At 41.2% G+C, this 22,540-nt stretch overlaps 1 protein-coding gene across 1 annotated transcript; it reads left to right on the top strand.

The window, feature by feature from the left end:
- The first annotated feature begins 1,726 nt into the window (after window positions 1-1,726).
- On the top strand, window positions 1,727-22,267 carry LOC101744174 (facilitated trehalose transporter Tret1). The gene is made up of 3 exons (XM_062676669.1): window positions 1,727-2,033; window positions 14,785-14,917; window positions 17,869-22,267. The coding sequence occupies exons 1-3, from the start codon at window positions 1,992-1,994 to the stop codon at window positions 19,170-19,172; spliced, it is 1,479 nt and encodes a 492-aa protein (XP_062532653.1). The 5' UTR covers window positions 1,727-1,991; the 3' UTR covers window positions 19,173-22,267.
- The last annotated feature ends 273 nt before the right edge of the window (window positions 22,268-22,540 follow it).

Below are 22,540 nucleotides of genomic sequence, written 5' to 3'. Positions count from 1 at the left end.
GGTACAAAAATAGCCGGCTCTGGCTCTCACCTGGTGTTAATTGGTTACCGAGGCCCACAGACGTCTACAACGTAAATGCCGCCACCCACCTTGAGACATGACTTGTAAGGTCTCACTTTTTTTACAGTACAACGGCTGCCCCACCCTTCAAACCGAAACGCATTAATGCTTCACGGCAGAAATAGGCGGGGTGGTGGTACCTACCCGTGCGGAGTCACAAGACCTCCTACCACCAGTAATTTCAATAATAAATTCAATTTCTCATGGTAAATTGCAGCAAAATCGGTTAGAATCTATACTTAGTCTGGCCATAAATATTGTTACAATTAAAAATAAATAAAATATTACATTTGAATTTGGAATCTGTCATTTTTATATGATTGCTCATTGAGTTCTCATTTTGGCGCCAATACATTGTACAATATTTTGCGATATTAAAATGGAGTGGGGTGATAAAGAGAACCGAATCGCTGTGATTGCATTACCCAAAGTAGGTATGGAGCTAAATGCAATTTTTAAAACTCTCCATAGGCTTGGTATTAGTAAAATGTCTGTGTACCGGGCTATTAATAGGTGTAATGAGACCTCCTCTGTTTGTGACAGAAAAAGATCTGGCCATCCACGTAGTGTTCGTACGAAAAAGGTGGTCAAAGCAGTAAGGAAAGAATTCGAAGAAATCCTGTCCGAAAGTAAATGATTTTATCTCGGGAGATGAAGATAGCACCTAGAACCATGTCGCGTATTTTAAAAGATGACTTATGACTTGCAGACTATAAGAGACGTACTGGTCATTTCTTAATTGATAATTTAAAAGAAAATAGGGTGGTAAAATCGAAACAACTACTGAAGCGGTATGCAAAGGGAGGTCATAGAAAAAAATTGTTTACGGATGAGAATTTTTTTACAACTGAGCAACATTTTAACAAACAAAATGACCGTATTTATGCTTAAAGCTCTAAAGAAGCTTCCCAATTAGTCGACAGAGTGCAACGTGGGCACTATCCGATTTCAGTGATAGTTTGGTGGAGTATTAGCTATGAAGGAGTGACTGAACCATACTTTTGTGAAAAAAGTGTCAAAACGTCAGCACAAGTGTATCAAGATACCATTCTTAAGAAGGTAGTGAAGTCCCTTAAGAACGCCATGTTCAATAATCAAAAATGGTCCTTCCAGCAAGACTCGGCGCCAGGTCATAAAGCTCGGTCTACGCAGTCTTGGTTGAAAACGAACGTTTCGGACTTCATCAGAGCTGAAGACTGGCCGTCGTCTAGTCCCGATCTTAATCCTCTAGATTATGATTTATGGTCAGTTTTAGAGAGTACGGCTTGCTCTAAACGCCATGATAATTTGAAGTCCCTAAAACAATCCGTACGATTGGCAGTGAAAAATTTTCCCATGGAAAGAGTGCGTGCTTCTATTGATAACTGGCCTCAACGTTTATAGGACTGTATTGCAGCCAATGGAGACCACTTCGAATAAGCTTTTTATACTTTAAATTGTTTTATATTTATGTATTAAACTAACACACTGTAAAAGTAATAAGTGTTATTTGCAACAGAATGTTTTTTTCCTTTGTAACAGTATTTATGGCCAGACTAAGTATAATAATATGTATAATAAAAACGATGGTGTAGGTTTTAATTGGTACTATTTGAACAGCCGTTTTCGAAGCTGTTTCATTATCTATCATTTGAATGCATTCAAAATTTGAATTATAATTGTAATAGGATTCACCTGTAACTTTATTCTCCTGTAATTTACTGAGTAGTGAATTGGGTGTCTGCGATAACTGTAATCCTTGACTTCGAACTTTGTATTGTTCAAATTGAACAATATTTTCCGCATTGCTTATTTAGTTTGTTCTTGTCGATTCTTTTTTGTGGTCTCGATTCTTTCGCTTCGTGTTGTACCCATGAAGAAGTAATGGTATACAGCTAAGTTGAAGTACATTAATTTGTTTGTCGTTTACAAGTAATTTAATATCTGCGAGCATGAGTCGACGCCAAGAATGGATCACTCCGTTTATGAAACAGGTACAATTTCAAAACTAGCATGCATTTTACTGTTAATCGGATAAGCTGGGCAGCCGCTGGGCAGTTAACATGGAGTGAGCGCTGAGAAGTATTATATTTTGAAAACGCCACGTCAGAGCCAATTGCCTTTTAGCTACATATAGATTACTAGCTTTTGCCCGTGACTCCGTCCGCGTGGAATAGTTACTTTGGCATAACGCTAAATTTTACCACTAAATTTTTATTTACGTAGAAAGTGAAGATATTTTTGAATTGTAGAATGTTAAGGAGCTGTTTAAACGCCTATTTTGAAACATTCTTTATTGGTGTTTCACTTGTATTGGTCTTACCGTGATGTTATATAGCGTATAGCCTTCCTCAGTAAATGGGCTATCTAACACTGAAGTAATTTTTAAAATCAGACCGGTAGTTTCTGAGATTAGCGCGTTCAAACAAACAAACTCGTCAGCTTTATAATATTAGTATAGAGATGTCCTCGACAGAACACGACAATAATTCATGCATTGACGATTTTGCTTTGAGTTTTGTGCGCGGTTTATGATGTCAAGTTTATGATGTCATTAATATGACAGACATGGCTTTTGCATGGTACTGTAATATGTAGTTTTAATCTTCACACAATTAATCCTTAATATTAATATGGCCATCATATGAACTGGCTCGGTTGTTTGAAATATCAGCTTTTAAAGAATGAATGTGGTGATAAACTTGTTGCGCATACATTTTGAAGAAGAAAATAAGCATGAATTTTATTTTTTTAAGTAACAAAGCAGTCTCATCAGCAAACTATTTGTTTGGTAAATAGTGGATTATTTTTAACTTCTTCACTTAACTTTAACTTGAAGGTTAGCTCATAACCAGCTTTTGAGCTATCAGATATAGAAAATGCGGCTGTTGGAAGTTTTCAAATTCCGTCAAAAAAAGTCTATTCAAAAAACATGGCATAGCATTATTAGATGAAGATCTTTTTTTATTGTCCATGTAGGCAGACAAGCATGCGGGCCACCTGATGGTGAGTGGTTACCGTCGCTCATAGACATCAGCAATAACAGGGGCAGAGCTAAGCCTCATCATCATCAGCCCACAGTCGTCCACTACTGGACATAGGCCTCTCCCAATCTATACCACTGAGCCCGATCTTCAGCTATCCTCATCCACTTCTTGCCAAGCCTCTGACTACCGTAAATATATAATATCTAACATAGTTACAATACGTGATGACTATGAAATATCGAGAAACCGCGTGTAACTGGATATTTGAGTTGGTTCCTACTGCCCTATAATGTCTGCCTTGATTTTACTAATTTTCTGTCTTCCTTTTTACTTTTTATTGCATAGATAGGTAGACGTGCTCACAGCTCACCTGGTGCTAAGTGGTTACCGAAGTCCATAGACAACTACAACGTAAATGCCGCCAGCCACTTGGAGATATGAGTTCTAAGGTCTCAGTAAAGTTACAACGGCTGTCCCACCCTTCAAACCGAAACGCATTACTGCTTCACAGCAGAAATAGGCAGGGTCATGGTACCTACCCTTGCGGACTCACAAGAGGTCCTAGCACCAGTGAAATAACTAAATTACCTAAACTAACAATTCTTTGGCCTCAGTGCTTTGCGGTTTCAAGTGTGGTTCTGAACATGATATCGTATGGCCTTACGATCGGATACAACGCCTCGCTGTTCTCCGAACTCAGGAAGACACAAGAGATACCACTAGACATAGACTCTGAATCGTGGCTAGGTATGATAGATTTAATATTTCAGTCCAGGCTACCATATAGCTGCTAATGAAGTTCACATCGGACTAAAATTTATTCAAACTTTGTTTTTAATGGCAAGAAGCGTTATGTGTACCTAGATATCGCGACTCTGCCTATTTCTATTGTGACACAGTTATGCGTTCCGCCTTGATGGGTTCGATAGTCGTAACACAATTCAATAGAGTTTATGTCCTAAAATGGCTCACGTTTCTTTGTTTCGGTAAATTCTTTATCATCAAATGCACTTCTTCACGCCAATAGTGCATTAATAAATTTCTAAGGTCACGTAGAAGAGGAGGAGAACATTGAGGAGTCCCAACGCTGAACAGGGTATTTTATAACCATTTATAAAATTCAATAGGAATAATACAGAAAAAAAAAACATTAGTCTGTTTTCGCTCTGGCTACACTTATATTACTGGGATCACGCAATGAAGTGTTTGAAAAAAGTCTGGTTAGCCCTATGGTAAGCCTAGCAGCCGACTAGGTTATGTGACCAGATTCCACTAATTGAAGTGCTTCCGACAACAGTAAAACTTTTTGTGATGTTGCCATTGATTACTAGAGGCATGTGATTCTTGCTCAGATGCAGCCCAAACATTACATAGTAATGTAACTAGTAACGATATCTCCTTCAAGAAAAAATAGCCTTAAAGTTTATTACGTCATATAGGTATTAAATTGTAACCGGCTGTAATAATATTTGTTTTTATTCCATTTGAAGCATCCATCTTTATATTTACCTATTGCCATTATGCCATATAGTTCTATTGCCATTGTCAATAAAGACACAGTAAAAATAATGAAAACAATAGATGATAAAAATAATAAAATTGTCGAAGACATTTTATTTTTTCCATTCAGTATGTATTGCATAATGTAGTTTTTATTTCTATTTCAGCATCTTTGATTGGATTATCGCTTTGCGTCGGGTCTATCGTCTGTTCACTAATTATGGAAATCATCGGTCGAAAACCAGCTATCATCATGAGTTCAGTATTCACAATCTGCGGATGGATATCGTTCAGTTTAGCTTCAACTTTTCCTGTTCTTTTAATCGGAAAAATAGTTCAAGGAATATCCGTTGGAATAGGAACTACAATGGGATGTATTTTAGTTGCAGAATACAGTAGTCCTAAATACAGGGATCTTTCATAGCAGCAATGCCGCCTGCTATGTTAATCGGCGGACTAATTGCACATTCTTTTGGATTATTTTATGGTTGGCACGATTTATCCACGATACTGATATTTTTTTCTTTGCCCGGCTTAATAGTAGCCGTATTGTCGCCCGAATCACCAAGTTATCTGGTAGTTAAAGGCCGTTACGACGAATGTAGAAAAGTATTTCGATGGCTGAGAGAAAAAACCGAGGATGACGAAGTTGAAGCAATGATTAAAACTCATATGATACTAAAACAATCCAAGAAGAACCAAGAACTTAATTTGCTTAAGTTAATTAAGATCAAATTTATATATCGACGCTTGAAAGGCAAACATGACTAAGCGACAAAAGTAGGTAAAATGAGTTAGATACACCATTGGAATCGTCTGATTTTTCTGCGTCGTTTAGTATAGGTTTCATCACTCTGTGACGTGTTTTATGTCGCTTAGATATGGTGTGATTTTCATAAAAATGCAGAGTTTTTTCCTACCAAACGACAAAAAAAAAGTTATTTTAGAGACATCCTGCAGTTAGGACATTTTAATAATAAGGTATTATTCACTTAGTCAGTTATTCATGTTTTTAAATTTTAATTTGTTTGTATTTATTTATTTTTACTTGTTATGAAATTATTCTTTGAAACCACTTAGTAGATTGTACCTATACAAAGTAGTTGTAATTGGTACAGTTATACAATTGAACCTGAAACAAAATGGAATAATATTGAATCTTAGATAGTTTTACTTGTTTAACATAATATCCCTTTCCATCCGTAAATATTTTTACATGACAACATTTCTAATAACTACGTCGCCTAGATAATTTTACTTGATTAATTGCAATGGTTACTTTTGGCGCTTAGTTATGTTTACCCGTAAACAAAATATATTTTTTTGTCGCTAAGAAACTGCTCAAGTTTAAATACGTCGCGTGGGTATGCGCAACTAGTCGCGCACCACGTTTTGGCGGGCTGGTAAAATGTGACATTCGTAAGCTGGGCGTCGCTTAGTAAAGTCGTTTGTCACATTATTTTGCATTTTGTTCCCATGAGGGAGATGTGAACCACCAAATAAGATCAAAGAAACGACTATAGATTCCGTAAAAAGATTTATCAAAAGTTTACAGAGTCGTCGTGGCCTCTGGATAAGGCGTCCGGTGCATTCGTATGTAGCGATGCAACGGTGTTCGAATCCCGCAGGCGGGTACCAATTTTTGGTATGAAATACGTACTTAACAAATGTTCACGATTGACTTCCCCGATCATCGTTCTCGTCGAACCCGTCGCTGGCGACGAAGGGTTCGACGAGTAAATTAACCCACAGACACAGCCCACTGAGTTTCTCGTCGGATCTTCTCAGTGGGTTGCGTTTCCGATCCGGTGGTAGATTCTGTGAAGCACTGCTCTTGCTAGGGCCAGTGTTAGCAACATCGTCAGGTTTGAGTCCCGTGAGCTCACCTACTAGTTAAAGTTACGCAGATACATCTTGTGAGTCTGCACGGGTAGATACCATTACCCTACCTATTTCTGCCGTGAAGCAGTAATGGGTTTCGGTTTGAAGGGTGGGGCAGCCGTTGTAACTATACTGGAAACTTAAAACTCATATCTCAAGGTGGGTGGTGGCATTTACGTTGTAGATGTCTATGGGCTCCAGTAACTACTTTACACCAGCTAGGCTGTGAGCTCGTCCACCCAACTGAGCACTAAAAATAAAAAAAATACCAGCGGTACCTTCGCATTACTATCGTCAAAATTCGAGCAAAGTTTATCTTTCTGAAGAAATTAGAAATATCTCCAACTTATACAAACTATACAAAAAGCACAACACAATATTGTAAGCGAGAGAATTTGTCGTATAAATATCGTAAATGTCGTAAATATTCTTAGATAATTTCAACATCGGATTTCATGTACCTATAAAAGTCAAGTGTCTAAAGCGTCTTTCTTCACTACGAAAAAAATGAAAAATCTCGAAAAACAAAGAGAAAAGCAATAACATGAAACAGAAAAAGAAGAAAGCTATACCCGTTTTAGAGCCCACAAAAATATAGACGGAGAGGATCCGTCATCTCATATGCTAGTTTCGGAAAAAGTACTCAATACGCCTTTTGCACAATCTATGCTTTTGTATTATGCTCGTAGTAGGAAACTAGCCGTATATAATTTTTGTGTTTATGAAACGGAACTCGTAATGTTTTTGGTTACTACTGGGATGAGAGTATTGGCAAGCGTGGTGCCAATGAGATTGCAACTATTTTACATAAATATATTCAGCCATTGATGCTAGAAGAAACGTTACGCGATTACTTCTCTATTGCGACTGTTGTCCAGGCCAAAACCATACGGTATTAGCAATGTTGCATTATTCAAATAAACTTTCTTTTGACGGGACACACTTACATGTCGATACCATGCCATTGTAGAGAATCGATCAAAAAATACCACTGTTTACGCATCATCACAATGGTTTACAGTATTTTCAACAGCTAGGCAAGATTCATCGCCTTTTCAGGTGGAAAGACTGAGCTATGAAGATTTTTATAAATGAGATAGTATTAGTGATAAGTACTTCAAAGGCAACCAAACCGGGAAAATAGGCAAGATCCGTGTTATGACTTTCAAAAAATACAAGCAAAGCGTTAAATACAAAACATCTATGAATGCTTCTGCATTATCTTTTGATGTCGAAGTTCAGTCTAAAATCAAGTTATCACTGACATCTTGTTATAGGTCTCAGCCACCCATATCAAAAGCCAAATATGATGATTTGCTCAAACTTTGCACTGACAAAGTCATTCCTAATTGTCTTAAACAAGAGTTTCTGAGCATTCCACTTGCACGACATTGTACGATTGTGATTGATTAACAAAAAATAACAAGATCTCATGTCGCATATCTATCGTATGCCTTTGGAGACTGATTATATTAGGTACAATAGTGTTGTTAAGTTTGGTTATGTTCAATAGCAGAATACAATTTATTATTGTTTTTGATTTACTCTGAAAACTAGAGCTTTTATGAGTTTTAATAATTCTCTATTGTTTTTAAGACTGATGAGGCAATAACTAGATTTTGGTATTATATTGGAATACACTACAATGTGTTATGGTTTATTTATTTAGTATTGGCAAAATATTGTATAAAATATAATAGCAATAGCGTGATTTTGTTGCAAAAAAATATATCCCTATTGTTTTTTACATTAAATGTTTATTCATAAACGTCTCGCTCTTTTGGTTTCGCTCTTTTGCATGATTTACTATAGTAATTTATTACATTTTAGTTCAATTCTTTACACTTTCTACATGCATAAAAAATGGAATAGTATTTAGATACATTTACTCGATTTGTTATGAACTATGGGATCACTTTAGTCCAATATACCCAAAACGAAACTATAAGCTGTGCGAATTTGTCTAACTTTACATGTTACTGAAAATCTTTCAACGATAGCTCATATTGTTTTACATGTTACTCCAAATCTTTCAATGCTGGCTTAGATAATTTTACTTGTGACGAGAAACCTTTTATATAAAATTCAGATAATTTTACCTGTTTATCAAATTATGGACAATATATATAAGCGACAATAACTGCTATATACACAAATGATAGGCAATAGCCTTTAAGTATATTCGATGGGCAAAAAAAAACGATATCTAGGTCTATTAAAATAATTTCAATCCTACAGTTAGATTCGTCAAAATAATTTTTTTTTCAGATATTTCAACTTTAAATTGCTCTACTGTAAAGTTCACGTATTGTCGCTTAGTCATGTTTGCCTTTCAAGCGTCGATATGTTGTCACGGCAATCAAAAAGAGAGAATGCCGTATTCCAATCATTATTATGATGCATTTGAGTGCTATAAATCAGTTCTGTGGTAGTATTGTACAAGAAATGTATGCTTTAGACATTCATAATGCACTATATGGCACTGATACTTACATGTTCAAAGTTATCACGTCTCTAGACCTTCAAAGAATTATAGCTACAGTTTCAGCCATATACATAACTAGCAAACTAAAGAGGCGTTCCATGTTATTAATATTTGTAGCTCTGACTGTTATCGCGAATGTCTGTATAGCTGGATATATTTATGCCAGACATCACGATCTTGTATGGCTTGACCATATGGCAATAGGTATATTTTTGCATCATTTTCACACTTTTGTCATCGGTACTGGTTGCTTGCCATTAGCGTTTATAATCGGTGGTGAAATTTACCCACTAGCAGACAAAGGCTTCTGCGTAACTATTTGTAATGTAATATCTGCCGCGTACATGTTTGTCAATATTAAATCCGCTCCTTATTTATTCTCGTTGATTGGTGTTGACGGGGCATATTGCTTGAATGCCTTAATTCTTGTTTATAGTTTAATTGTGATTATGGTTATGCTCCCGGAAACTAAAAATAGAACTCTCCAAGAAATCGAAGATGAGTTTAGAGGATTTGCTGTTGTTGGTAATCACGAAGATGCATTCGATTTAAGGTGTAATGAAATTGAAATCTATGATTTTGATTTTAATTGATGTTGTTATTTAAGATATCTATATGTAAAAATGAATTGCTGTTCGTTAGTCTCGCTAAAACTTGAGAACCGTTGGACCGATTTGGCTAATTTTGGTCTTGAATTATTTTTGGAAGTCCAGAGAAGGTTTAAAAGGTAGATAAATATGAAATTGCTCGGAATTAAATAAAAAAAACAATTTTGTTTTCCCTTTGATGTGTGGGGACAAAATGAATGATGCCCCCGTCGGACGGATTCCTTCTGTTTGTTTTAAGTTTATTTTATACAAAAGTTTAGGTCTTTTGTATATCGATTGAGGCACTACGAAGTCTGCCGAGTGACCTAGTGATAAATAAAAAATGCGTGATTTCTTTTGAAGTGAAACTTCTTTAAGCGCGTTGAGAGTAAAATTTAACTCGCGACAGATTCGTTACGGCTAGAGAGAAAAGATATAATTTAGGAAGAGCGAGAGTGAGAAAATAAACAGAGCGTCTCGCGAACCACTCGACCGTGACGAGAGGGAAATGACAAAGCGAGTTAGGTCGTTTCTCTTGTACACAGCATTCCCTATACCAAGATAAATTTGATTTGGATGAAAAATGAAGAAAACCACCGCAAAAGAAGTTTCACTTCTTTCACCTTCTAGCACCAAGTTGCTCTCGCGCCTTTTTTTTAAATTAGGATTATAAAATTTCATTATTATATTTTATTTTCGTCGTGTCAGAGAAAACGTTACGAAACTGTAGAGTAGTGTAGATATATGATATGTAAGATATGGTAACGTAATGATTGCATTCCCGATCCTGCGGACCGAATGGAAAGCAGTCGACGTCGCCCAAAACACGTCATCTCGGATCCTCCCGATCCACTAACGGTGCTTCTAGGTACTTCAAGCACCGGTCACCGTTCTCGTCGAACCCGTCGCTTGCGACGAAGGGCTGGACGAGTAAATTAACTCTCAGACACAGCCCACTGAGTTTCTCGCCGGATCTTCTCAGTGGGTCGCGTTTCCGATCCGGTGGTAGATTCTGCGAAGCACGGCTCTTGCTAGGGTTCGTGTTAGCAACGTCATCAGGTTTGAGCCCCGTGAGCTCACCTACTAAAGTTAAGGTTACGCTGATATAGCCTCTCAAGGCTCTCAGCTTAGGTAGGAAAAAAAAAAAAAATGCAATGATTGTTTCTTATTGCTAATACTCGGGCAGTGTTCAATCTAAGGATTGTCTATTGAAATTTTTTTAATATTCAATTAACTAGAACAGTTACTGAAGTTTAATAAAAATTACTTGAAAACTTTAAAGCTTATTTTAATGTCAGCAATTAAGTGATCGAAGAAACCAAGTGAGTTTGAAATTTTGTTCCACCCTGTACCCTTTTTGTGCTACTATTATCTTGTAACATAGTAAGACCACAAAATAACATTCAACAATAAATATTGTACTTTCAATAAATCTAGACTGACTCGGTGGCGCAATGGTGAGTGTCGGTCCACGAGGGTCATGGGTTAGATTCTCACATCGGGGAAACATGTGTTTTTTTTTGTTGCTTAGATAGGTGGACGAGCTCACAGCCCACCTGATGTTAAGTGGTTACTGGAGCCCATAGACATCTAGAACGTAAATGCGCCATCCACCTTGAGATATAAGTTCTAAGGTCTCAGTATAGTTACAACGGCTGCCCCACCCTTCAAACCGAAACGCATTACTGCTTCACGGCAGAAATAGGCGGGGCGGTGGTACCTTTTTTTTTTTTTTTTTATTGCTTAGACGTGTGGACGTGCTCACAGCCCACCTGGTGTTAAGTGGTCACTGGAGCCCATAGACATCTAGAACGTAAATGCGCCATCCACCTTGAGATATAAGTTCTAAGGTCTCAGTATAGTTACAACGGCTACCCCACCTTTCAAACCGAAACGCATTACTGCTTCACGGCAGAAATAGGCAGGGTGGTGGTACCTACGCGCTCAGACTCACAAAAGGTACTACCACCTATAAAAACAGGTTTGGTTGCTCTTTATCTAGGTTTAAATAGCTATATATTTACATATATAAACGGATAAAAGTAAGCATGCTGTGCCGCCTTCGCAGTAAAATTTAAATGTGACATTTTACAACGCCAATCGGTCACCACGTTCGGATTCACAAAATGACAGAGCGAAGCTACATCGCATGCACATCACATCGATTACGAACGGGAGCCGAGCATCGCGCAACCAGATCTAAAGGATTCAAATATAGCCGAATTCGACGAAGTTCAAATCATCATCATCATTATCCTGCCCTTTTCCCAGTCACCTGTTCAAATATACTCACAAAAAAGGCCTAGTGAATCTAGAACAGTGCGCGCGACCAGGAGCTTCGTATGGCAGTCCCAAGTGCGTATGTGAAATTACTCATATTTTGAATCCTAGACGTACATCGAGGACTTAGGATACCTTACTGGGCAAGTTCCGTATCCATCCCCGACCAGGGATCGATTGGTTTATTCAGACCCAGTGTGTGTGTCGCGAAGATAACCGGTTAAAACAGAACTACCGAGCCGGGGATCAACGTCTCACATACAATGTCAGTCTCCGGATACCACTTGGTATCACATAACCGTATGTGACTTGTCTTCGGGTATGATTATTAATTCAATATATTTATTGAAATCTTATTAAATATGCAATATTTTTCAGAAAAAGGATTGAAAATACAACTTAAAAAAACACAATACAAAAAATTGCCAAACAAGCCACAAGTGACCAGGGCTCCAGAGTGAGAAAGCTCCCCACAATACACGCCTTATCTAACCGATACCGGCTAACTGCCCTAACTTACTAAGGATAGCTTTTTTATATATAATAATAGGAGGATAACGAACCTCTTAAGAGGCTCCCACACCTAGGAAGCGCGCGGGGTAGGTGGAATTAGACGGTCCGCAAATATTGGGAGCGATCCGCGGGCCCAAGGGATGGAATTTAGGACCCTACCCACCAAACGATTCCGTTGCACTCTTTCACCCGACGCCGATCTCCGTCCGGGGTCAGAACCCGGTCAGAGTAGGGGAGTTCCCGCGTCTAATACTACTCCAGTCTAATACTACTTTAATACTAACTAGACTCGAGGGCCCACTCCGAGTACGCCCGACTGACAGGTCGTCGAGGTGATCCTCGATGAACAACGACGTCGGCTCTGTGATACGGCGACCTGTCAGGCTGCTCTGGTGATGCCGGTGGTGTTCTTGATACCCCGCTGGCTCAGAACCAGCCTACTGGGTCAGAACGCCATATACCATCGACCGACTTGCTCTTCCTCAATATGTTCGGTGACGACAGCGACGACGGCAACGCGAACCGTAGCCACCGACGCGTCATCCCATCCTCCTGGTGCCAGTGCGCTAGAGTAGCGGGAGCGTGCGGCACAGCCACGACCCCCTCCGGTCACCTCTTAACCATCACCGTGTGGAGACTGCCTAACTAAGGAAAACTGCCCTAACCCAGCTGGATAACAAAAGTTTCTAAAAATGTTATCACTAAATAAATCTCACTGGCGACAATGGGCCTATCTGTGATCATAGATCGGTCCCAGTAGAACGTAACATGACCATCTTGAAGAACCGGTTGATGTTGGTATTGGTGTTAAGGTACCGACAACACCATATTGCAGGGGAAATTGTTAAAGGACTAGTCACTTGATCGTGTCCATGCAAGTACTCGCCATTAGCAAAACGCGAATAGTCAGACTTTAGAGTGGTGGTACCTACCCGTGCGGACTCAAAAGAGGTTCTACCACCAGTCACAAGAGATCCTACCACCAGTCAGTATATTTCTCTTCCAAAAAAGATACAAAATATTTAGTTAAGTACCATTCCCACCGAATGCTATACAGAAAAATAATTTAAATCTTGAAATGTCAGTGATTATAGTCACATTTCGATCACCGACTTTTAAACTTGCCCTTTTTATGTATAATAATTTGGTTGAGGAAGCCGGGAATTGCGCTTGGGGTCCCGCAACTTATTCGCTATAGTATTATGGTCCTCACCGATTTTCGAGTCCAGCTAATTCGAAGCAGTCGATCACAATATCACATCTCAAATGATTCGAAAAGCTGTTCAAACTGTTTTTGATGGAATTTAAATAAGCGTTGCTTAATAATAACAATGACGATTGCACGATGTGTTGCTACAATTATAGTACGTGTGTGCAATAGACTAAAATGATGCACATTTATTTGTTGTGAAAGTTTCAATTTGTACAGTTGTTTTAGAGTGTGTTCATAATATATCGTATAAATGCATTAAAATGTTGAAATATACTTGAGTCAAGCCATATACCCTTAAACACATAGTGTATTGTGAATCTGTATTGAAATTTTCATATTATCTCAGTATTTATGAATGTGTCTGTAAATTATTATACCAATTAGACGAGTTTGAATATTATTTAGTGCATATATTTCGTGTTTCATCAACCACACACGTCTTTCGACATTATAGTAACTAGTGATTAGTGTGAAGACAGAGATATTTCATTTGAATACAAAGAAGTTGTAAATTTATCGGAAAAATACGACAGAGTTTTATTTTATGTAGATGTTTGGACTGTGAGCATGTGTCGTTGCGAGCTAAGAGCCACACCGTTTGTGAAACAGGTATTTTTTTCGTTTTAAACTTCATTTGTATGTTTAAAGGAGACGAACGACGGTCTACCTGCTGATGATGGATCATCGACGCTCACAAATTTATTTCTATCGAAGTCTGAAGTCTCAATCGATGATACCAATACCTCAAACAATTCTGCTATTTCCAATACTTTTTTATTATTATTATTATTGAAAGATTACTGGTAGACCAGCGGCCTTTCCAGTTTCACCAGGACAGGTGGGCGAGCAAAGGCTCAGTCAGGAGGAGTGGGATTTGCTAACAGCTGCCCGAGCACTTCCGAAGGAGACCTAGCAACTCAAGAGCAGCTGCTTCGCAAATGAATCTACTACCGGATCGGAATTGCGACCCGCTGAGAAAATCCGGTAAGAAACTCAGCGGGTTGATGCATGGGTTAGGTTGCACGTCGACCTCTTTGTCAAGTCTGTTCGCGATTTGTCTTGCCCACTGAGTTTCTCGCCGGATCTTCTCAATGGGTGGCGATTCCGATCCGTTAGTAGATTCTGCGAAGCACGACTCTTGTTAGGGCTAGTGTTAGCAAATTCAGGTTGAGACCGTGAGCTCACCTAACCATCGGTGCGTATCTGGAATAGCACATCAGGCTACCAGCGAAAAAAAAAAAGTTTATTTCTGATCTATTTGTATAAATTCAAAATGATAATGTCATATTTTACTTCCAGTGTTTTGCGGTCTCAAGTGTGGTTCTGAACATGATATCGTATGGCCTTACAATCGGATACAACGCCTCGCTGTTTTCCGAACTCAGAAGGACTCGAGAGATACCTCTAGACATACATTCAGAGTCTTGGTTGGGTATGACATATTTTATTCATTTCAACAAAATCAAAGTGCCATCGGAGGAATTATCACTGAACAGACATTCTTAGGTTTTCACTACAAAGTTGCAAACATAAAGGCAAAGATATTTAAACAGGCAAGGGCAAAATGGTTAAGCACAATGTATTTCTCACCTGTTTTTCTTTTTGTTTGTTGGTTGTCGAGCTTTAGTGTTGTCAATGAAACGTTTTGGATATCTCCGCTCTTTACTTTACAATAATTATAGTCGAATTTATATCATTGAGCGAACACTACGTTTTTTATGTTTCTAAAACTGAATGATTGAGGACAAATCCATGCTTGGATTTCGGATCCTCCCGATCCACTAACGGTGCTTTTAGGCACCTCAAGCACCGGTCATCGTTCTCGTCGAACCCGTTGCTTGCGACGAAGGGCTCGACGAGTAAATTAACCCTCAGACACAGCCCACTGAGTTTCTCGCCGGATCTTCTCAGTGGGTCCCGTTTCCGATCCGGTGGTAGATTCTGCGAAGCACGGCTCTTGCTAGGGTTCGTGTTAGCGACATTATCAGGTTTGAGCCCCGCTAGCTCACCTACTAGTTAAGGCAACGCTGATATAGCCTCTCAAGGCTATCAGCTTAGGAAGGAAAAAAAAATCATGCTTGGTAGTTTTATATACGGAATCGGCGGAGCAATACGGCTTCAGGGAGGGCCGCTCTACGATCGACGCGATTCTGCGCGTGAGGGCCCTCTCCGACGAAGCCGTATCCCGGGGCGGGGTGGCGATGGCGTTATCCTTAGATGTAAGGAACGCCTTCAACACCCTGCCCTGGTCGGTGATCGCGGGGGCGCTGGAGTATCACGGCGTCCCCGCATACCTCCGCCGACTGATCGGCTCCTACCTCGAGGGCAGGTCGATCCAGTGCATCGGACACGGTGGGGCGATGTACCGCTTCCCCGTCGAGCGCGGTGTTCCGCAGGGGTCCGTCCTGGGCCCCCTGCTGTGGAACATCGGCTACGACTGGGTCCTGCGGGGCGTCATACGGGGTCCCCTCCCCGGACTGAGCGTCATTTGCTACGCTGACGACACTCTGGTCGTGGCTCCGGGGAGGGACTACCGGGAGTCTGCCCGTCTGGCGTGCGCAGGCGTGGCACACGTCGTCACTAGGATCCGACGGTTGGGGCTCGAGGTGGCGCTCGACAAAACCCAGGCCCTGTTATTTCACGGGCCGGGACGAGCGCCGCCTCTAGGTGCCCACCTCGTGATCGGAGGCGTCCGCGTCGGGGTCGGGGTGACTGGTCTTCGGTACCTCGGCCTCGAACTGGACGGTCGGTGGAACTTCCGCGCTCACTTTGCGAAGTTGGGCCCTCGATTGATGGCGACGGCCGGCTCTTTGAGCCGGCTGCTTCCAAACGTCGGGGGTCCCGATCAGGTGGCGCGCCGCCTCTACATGGGGGTGGTGCGGTCGATGGCACTATACGGCGCGCCCGTATGGTGCCACGCCCTGACCCGCCAGAACGTCGCCGCGCTGCGACGTCCGCAGCGCGCGATCGCGGTCAGGGCGATCCGAGGATACCGCACCGTCTCCTTCGAGGCGGCGTGCTTGCTCGCCGGGGCGCCACCCTGGGACCTGGAGGCGGAGGCGCTCGCTGCCGATTACCGGTGGCGTAGCGACCTCCGCTCTAGGGGGGAAGGGCGCCCCAGCGAAGGTGTAGTTCGAGCGCGGAGGCTCCACTCTCGGCGGTCCGTGCTGGAGGCGTGGTCTCGCCGCTTGGCGGACCCGTCGGCCGGCCTCCGAACCGTCGAGGCGGTCCGCCCGGTTCTCGCGGACTGGGTGGGCCGCGACCGCGGATGCCTCACCTTCCGGCTAACGCAGATGCTTACCGGCCATGGTTGTTTCGGCCGGTACTTGCACAAGATAGCCGGAAGGGAACCGACGGCGCAGTGCCACCACTGCGCGGACCGCGACGAGGAAGACACAGCGGAACACACGCTGGCGCGTTGCTCTGGATTCGACGAGCAACGCGCCGCCCTCGTCGCGGTCATTGGAGAGGACCTCTCGCTGCCGCGCGTCGTGGCTACGATGCTCGGCAGCGACGCGTCCTGGAAGGCGATGCTCGACTTCTGCGAGTCCACCATCTCGCAGAAGGAGGCGGCGGAGCGAGAGAGGGAGAGCTCTTCCCTTTCCGCACCGATCCGTCGCCGTCGAGCCGGGGGCCGGAGGCGGGAATACGCCCGTACGTCCCGGCCCCTGTAGGTGGCGGCCTCCCCCCGGTGAAGGTCAAGGGGCGACCTGAGGGGGTGAGGCCGCGCGGCGCGCTACCAGCACTCTAGCGCGCTGCCGTGGAGTGATTAGAGCGACCGGTCGACGGTGTATCGCGTCCCGACCCGGCAGGCTGGTTCTGGTCCAGCGGGGTATTCCGGGACACCAGCGGCACCGTCTGGGCGGCCCGACGGGCTGCCGTACCGAGACGGCCGACGTTTCAGAGCCTTCGATTCGCCTCGAAGGCTCCGTCGGCTGGGCGTCTTTGGGGTGAGCCGCGCCGTCTGGTTGTAGTGTTGACCGCGGTAGCCCCCCTACCTCATCCGGGTTCTGACCTCGGAGGGGATCGGACGTCGGGTGTAAGAGTGCAGGGGAGTCGTTTAGTGGGTGGGTCCTAAAATCCTTGGGCCCGCGGTCTGCTCACAACACCATGCAGATCGTTGAGTCTCACATACCCCGCGCGCCCCTTTTGCGCGGGGACCTCGTAGGAGGTTCGGCCCTCTACCCGAAAAAAAAAAAAAAAAAAAAAAAAAAAAAAAAGTTTTATATACGGAAAACGTAATTTTTATCTGTCTGTCTGTAGTCCGAGTAAAACGGTAGCTTACTACATACAGTTTATGAGCAATGATTAATTTGAAAAACAAAATCGGAAACCTAATTGATTCCAGTCATTGTTATATGATGCATTTGTGTTTTATTTCAGCATCTCTGATCGGATTAATGCTTTTCGTTGGCTCTGCAGTCGGGTCACTGGCTATGGAAACCATCGGTCGAAAATACACCGTCCTCTTGAGTTCAGTATTGATGATTTGCGGGTGGATATCGTTCAGCTTGGCTTCATCTTTTCCTGTCTTGTTGATGGGTAAAATTCTTCAAGGAACATCCGTCGGAATCGGTACCAATATGGGAAGTATTTTATTGGGAGAATACAGCAGTCCTAGATACAGGGGATCTTTTATAGCAACTATACCTACTGCTTTGTTATTGGGAACCTTAATAGCACATATTTTTGCAATGTTTTATAGCTGGCATGATATATCGAAAATCCTACTGTTTTTCTCCATACCCGGATTAATTGCAGCTGTATTTTCGCCAGAATCACCGAGCTTTCTGGTAACTAAGGGACGTTACGATGAATGCAGGAAGGTTTTCCGCTGGTTGAGAGGAACAGACGAGGATGACGAACTCGAAACAATGATCAAAACTGACATGATAGCCAAAGCAACTAAAAAGATCAATAAATATCACTTAACGAAGATAATCAAGAACAAAGTGACATACTTGTTGACAGCTTTTAACAAGAGAGAATTTCGTATTCCCGTAATTATCACGATGCACTTGACGGCTATAAATCAGTTCTGCGGATCTCTGATAAACGACATGTATGCTCTAGACGTCCACACCGCGTTGTACGGCACTAATGTCTACATGTTCAAAGTAATGACATCACTAGATACGCTAAGACTCCTTGCGGCTCTGTCAACCGTTTATATAACCAGAAAATTGGAGCGGCGTTCGATGCTACTAATATTTGTGTCCTTGAATATATTCGTCAATCTGTGCCTAGCTGGGCACATTTTCGCAAGACAACGTGATCTTCTGCCTGCTTCACATATGGTAATAGGTATCATTCTGCATCATTTTCAGTGCTTCATTATGGGGACTGGATCTTTACCGTTGTTATTTATACTTAATGGCGAAATATTTCCTTTAGAAAATAGGGGTTTATGTGGAATGATTTCTAGTATATTCTGCTCTATTTTAATGTTTGTGAACATCAAATCAGCTCCGTATCTGTTCTCCTTGCTCGGCGTTGACGGGACGTTATGCTTTTATGCCTTAATTCTTGTTTATAGTTTAATTGTTACTTTTATTGTTCTACCGGAGACTAAAGACAAAACTCTTCAAGAAGTCGAAGATGAGTTAAGAGGATGCACTACTGTCTATGTAGATCGTGAAGAAGCGTTTGAATTAAAGTCAGGAATTAATAATTTAGAAAGTTGTTAATAATTTAAAGTCAGGTATTTTATTATGTAACTATTGAAATTAAAAACAAAGTGAGTAAAAAAAAATTTTTTTACTGAAATTTTTGATTTATTGCAATGGTCGAATAATTATATATTACATTTTGCGTCTGTCTTTTGAACTTTAAAATTGTGGCTACTTTTATTTATAGGTCGATACTTCCAGCCTATGTTTTGAAGTGGGACAGAAAACCGTCCCAAGTTAGGTGCTATCTTTTTTCACAACTCTGTCCAGTACATAGTGTCTTAGTTTGCTATGTAATCCAAGGCTACCATTATTGTACAGGCTTATTATCTTTATCACTACAATGTCACTGTACTATATAGTTGTAAGAGTGTAGGATTATTATTTGTTAACACTGATACGTCAATATTTTTCTTTTGTTTTATTTTACATATTTATTCATTGAATGAAACAGACAGTCTTATTACAGAGTGTGTATTGTACATAATACGAACTGTAACCCCTTTTCATAACAATAAACAAAGTTTTTAAAAAAAAAATTCAGAGGTGTCAAGGGACACCCGGATGGAACGAAGTTCCTTTCGATTAATTAGTGAAGGAATTGTAATTTTTTTTTTAAGTTATAATAATAAATTACGGCATCATGAAGAAGAAAAAAACAATACTATGAACTAAATTAGTATTGTTGAAACGCTATCTCGAGAAACTGTACTCATTACGCGGACCAATCGGATACGAGCAATGTCACGCGATAAGCGTCTACACGTTGATTGGTCAGAATGACGGATCTAAAAAGTGTCGTGACAACTTTTCGTAAGAATTTTTTCCGTCTAGCCCCCTTTTACAACGCGCGATGAGGAACTTCGTTCCAATATTTTTCATAGCAATATATTTGCGACGATACATTTTGGATGGTTAGCGTGGTATGGACATGTGATGCGTAGAGAGGTGATGCATGTGACTAAGAGATCTATGGAAATGGTAGTGCAAGGTAGAGGGGGAAGAGGTCGACCGAAAAAGACACGGATGGAGTGTGTGAATGACGATATGAGAGACAGAGAGAGAGGAGTGAGTGTTGAGATGACGGCTGATAGAAGAGAATGGAATAGAAAAAATCGCTGTGCCGACCCCACCTAGTGGGGTAAGGTGGAGATAAAAAGAAGAAAAACAATATGATATAGGTAATATAGAATTCATATTCATATTAATTAAATATATAATTGCCATGAACATACAACGAAATAATTTAAGAATGCAAAATTAGATTATTAGTATTATACAATAGTGACGATATGAAACTTCTGAAAATGCAACTAATCAAACACAAAATTACAATTATAAAAAAAAATTTGATCGACACATATAAACCTTCAATTAATGGAACTAAAGTGCCATGATCTCTGCGATTTATCATCTGTAGGTGGAAAGCGAGGGTTCTTAAATGCCAATAAAGTTGGGCTTAGTTAGTTAGCCCCTATCACCAATCATCATCATCTTCTCATCTCTGTAGTGTGCAGCTCGCCTAACCTTATATTTGAAACTGCACACACTAAATTATGACAGTATTACACGAATTGTCGACTTGAACAGTTCTCTTTTATTTTGCCTACATCACTCCAATACATTTGATCACCTCATCACTACATAAATCAATTATCATCGCCTCAAACCACATCACTTCATTGCCCTTTAATAATAGCCAGCAAGCATAATCATCACCCCTGCCTCGTCAGGCAGGGAGTCCAAGCCCGGGCAAAGGGGATTGCCCCGAGGCCCGATCCGTGCCCCCGTAAGGGGATACGAAGACCCAACGTGCGTGCTTTATTGAGATCGTTAAAAAAAAAAGAAAACTCGCACTTAACACACTGGAGTGTTAGTGTTAGGCCCCGTACCCTTAAAAATACGAAAGAAAGCGTACGTAACTTTATGCTACACATTTGTTCCAGGTGTGTCTTTGTTGTACGGATGCTTCTGTAAAACTATGCTATTGTAATTTTTAAGGCGTACTATACGAGTATTTAAAAAATAAGTGTTCAAGAACATTGCATGTTCAATAAATCACTCTGGAATTGAATGCACCGCTCGGTGCTGAATTCGTATGGATCCAGAGAAAGAAACCTCCTCACGATACGTGTCTTATTGACAATGACCGCTATTTTCGTTAGGCCTTTAACCTGAATTGCCAAATCTTTTCAAAGTGTCTGTCGGAAGTTTACGTCATCAAATCGTGCGCCAACCACTGAAGTAATGGCGCCAACTCAACTGTTGGAGCAATAATAGTTGAATCAACACGCCACATGGTGAAGTCGTCGTGGCCTAAAGGATAAGACGACGCACTCGTATCTAGCGATGCACCGGTGTTCGAATCCCGCAGGCGGGTACCAATTTTTCTAATGAAATACGTACTCAACAAATGTTCACGATTGACTTCCACGGTGAAGGAATAACATCGTGTAAAATAAAAATTAAACCCGCAAAATTATAATTTGCGTAATTAGTGGTGGTAGAACCTTTTGTGAGTCCGCGCGGGTGGGTAGCACCACCCTGCTTATTTCTGCCGTGAAGCAGTAATGCGTTTCGGTTTGAAGGGTGGGGCAGCCGTTGTAACTATACTTGAGACCTTAGAACTTACATCTCAAGGTGGGTGGCGCATTTACGTTGTAGATGCCTATGGGCTCCGGTAACCACTTAACATCAGGTGGGCCGTGAGCTCGTTCACAAACCTAAGCAATAAAAAAGTCTCGGGGGCCAGCTCTTCATTAAGTAATCGCGTATTAGAGTAGGTAATCACAATCGAAAAAAAAACATATTCTAGAACAAGTTGTTGATGGATTATTGCTACTTGGGTTTCTCTATACTCGCTATAAGCAATATATTTCCTCATTAATTCCTCAAGTCTTATGCCGAGTGGCAGTATTGACCCTGTGATATTTATGGCCAACAGTGACCATTTAATACCAGGCCGGCCGTAAGTTCTTTCGACCATATAACTAAACCTCGACCTCACGTAAAAGTTTAATTATAATACCATTGTCCCGAGAACATGTTGTTCACTAAACTGATATTGCATTATAAATGAGAGTGGAAACAAACAAACAAAATAACAAATAAAACCTTGTCCTGTAATTTAAGTTGACAGTGTAGAATAAACACGAATATTTCTCTGAAGTCTAACTTTAAGCCAATGCGAACTAAGACGCAAGTGGCTGTAACAAAGCCTTGTGAGCAAAACTCACCTGTTGTTTGGCACTTTTTGGGCTTGCCCGGGTAGGTGCAAGAAACCGTGAAGTATCCTACTAGGTGTATTTTTTTATTGGCATTGTCAAGCATACGACTTACCTGACGGAAAACACCGTCGCACAGCAAATCCGCTGTCTAGAGTAAAT

The sequence above is a fragment of the Bombyx mori genome, chromosome 27 (assembly GCF_030269925.1).
Source record: "Bombyx mori chromosome 27, ASM3026992v2".
NCBI classification, from domain to species: domain Eukaryota; kingdom Metazoa; phylum Arthropoda; class Insecta; order Lepidoptera; family Bombycidae; genus Bombyx; species Bombyx mori.
This window is presented reverse-complemented; position numbering and strand designations above follow the sequence as displayed.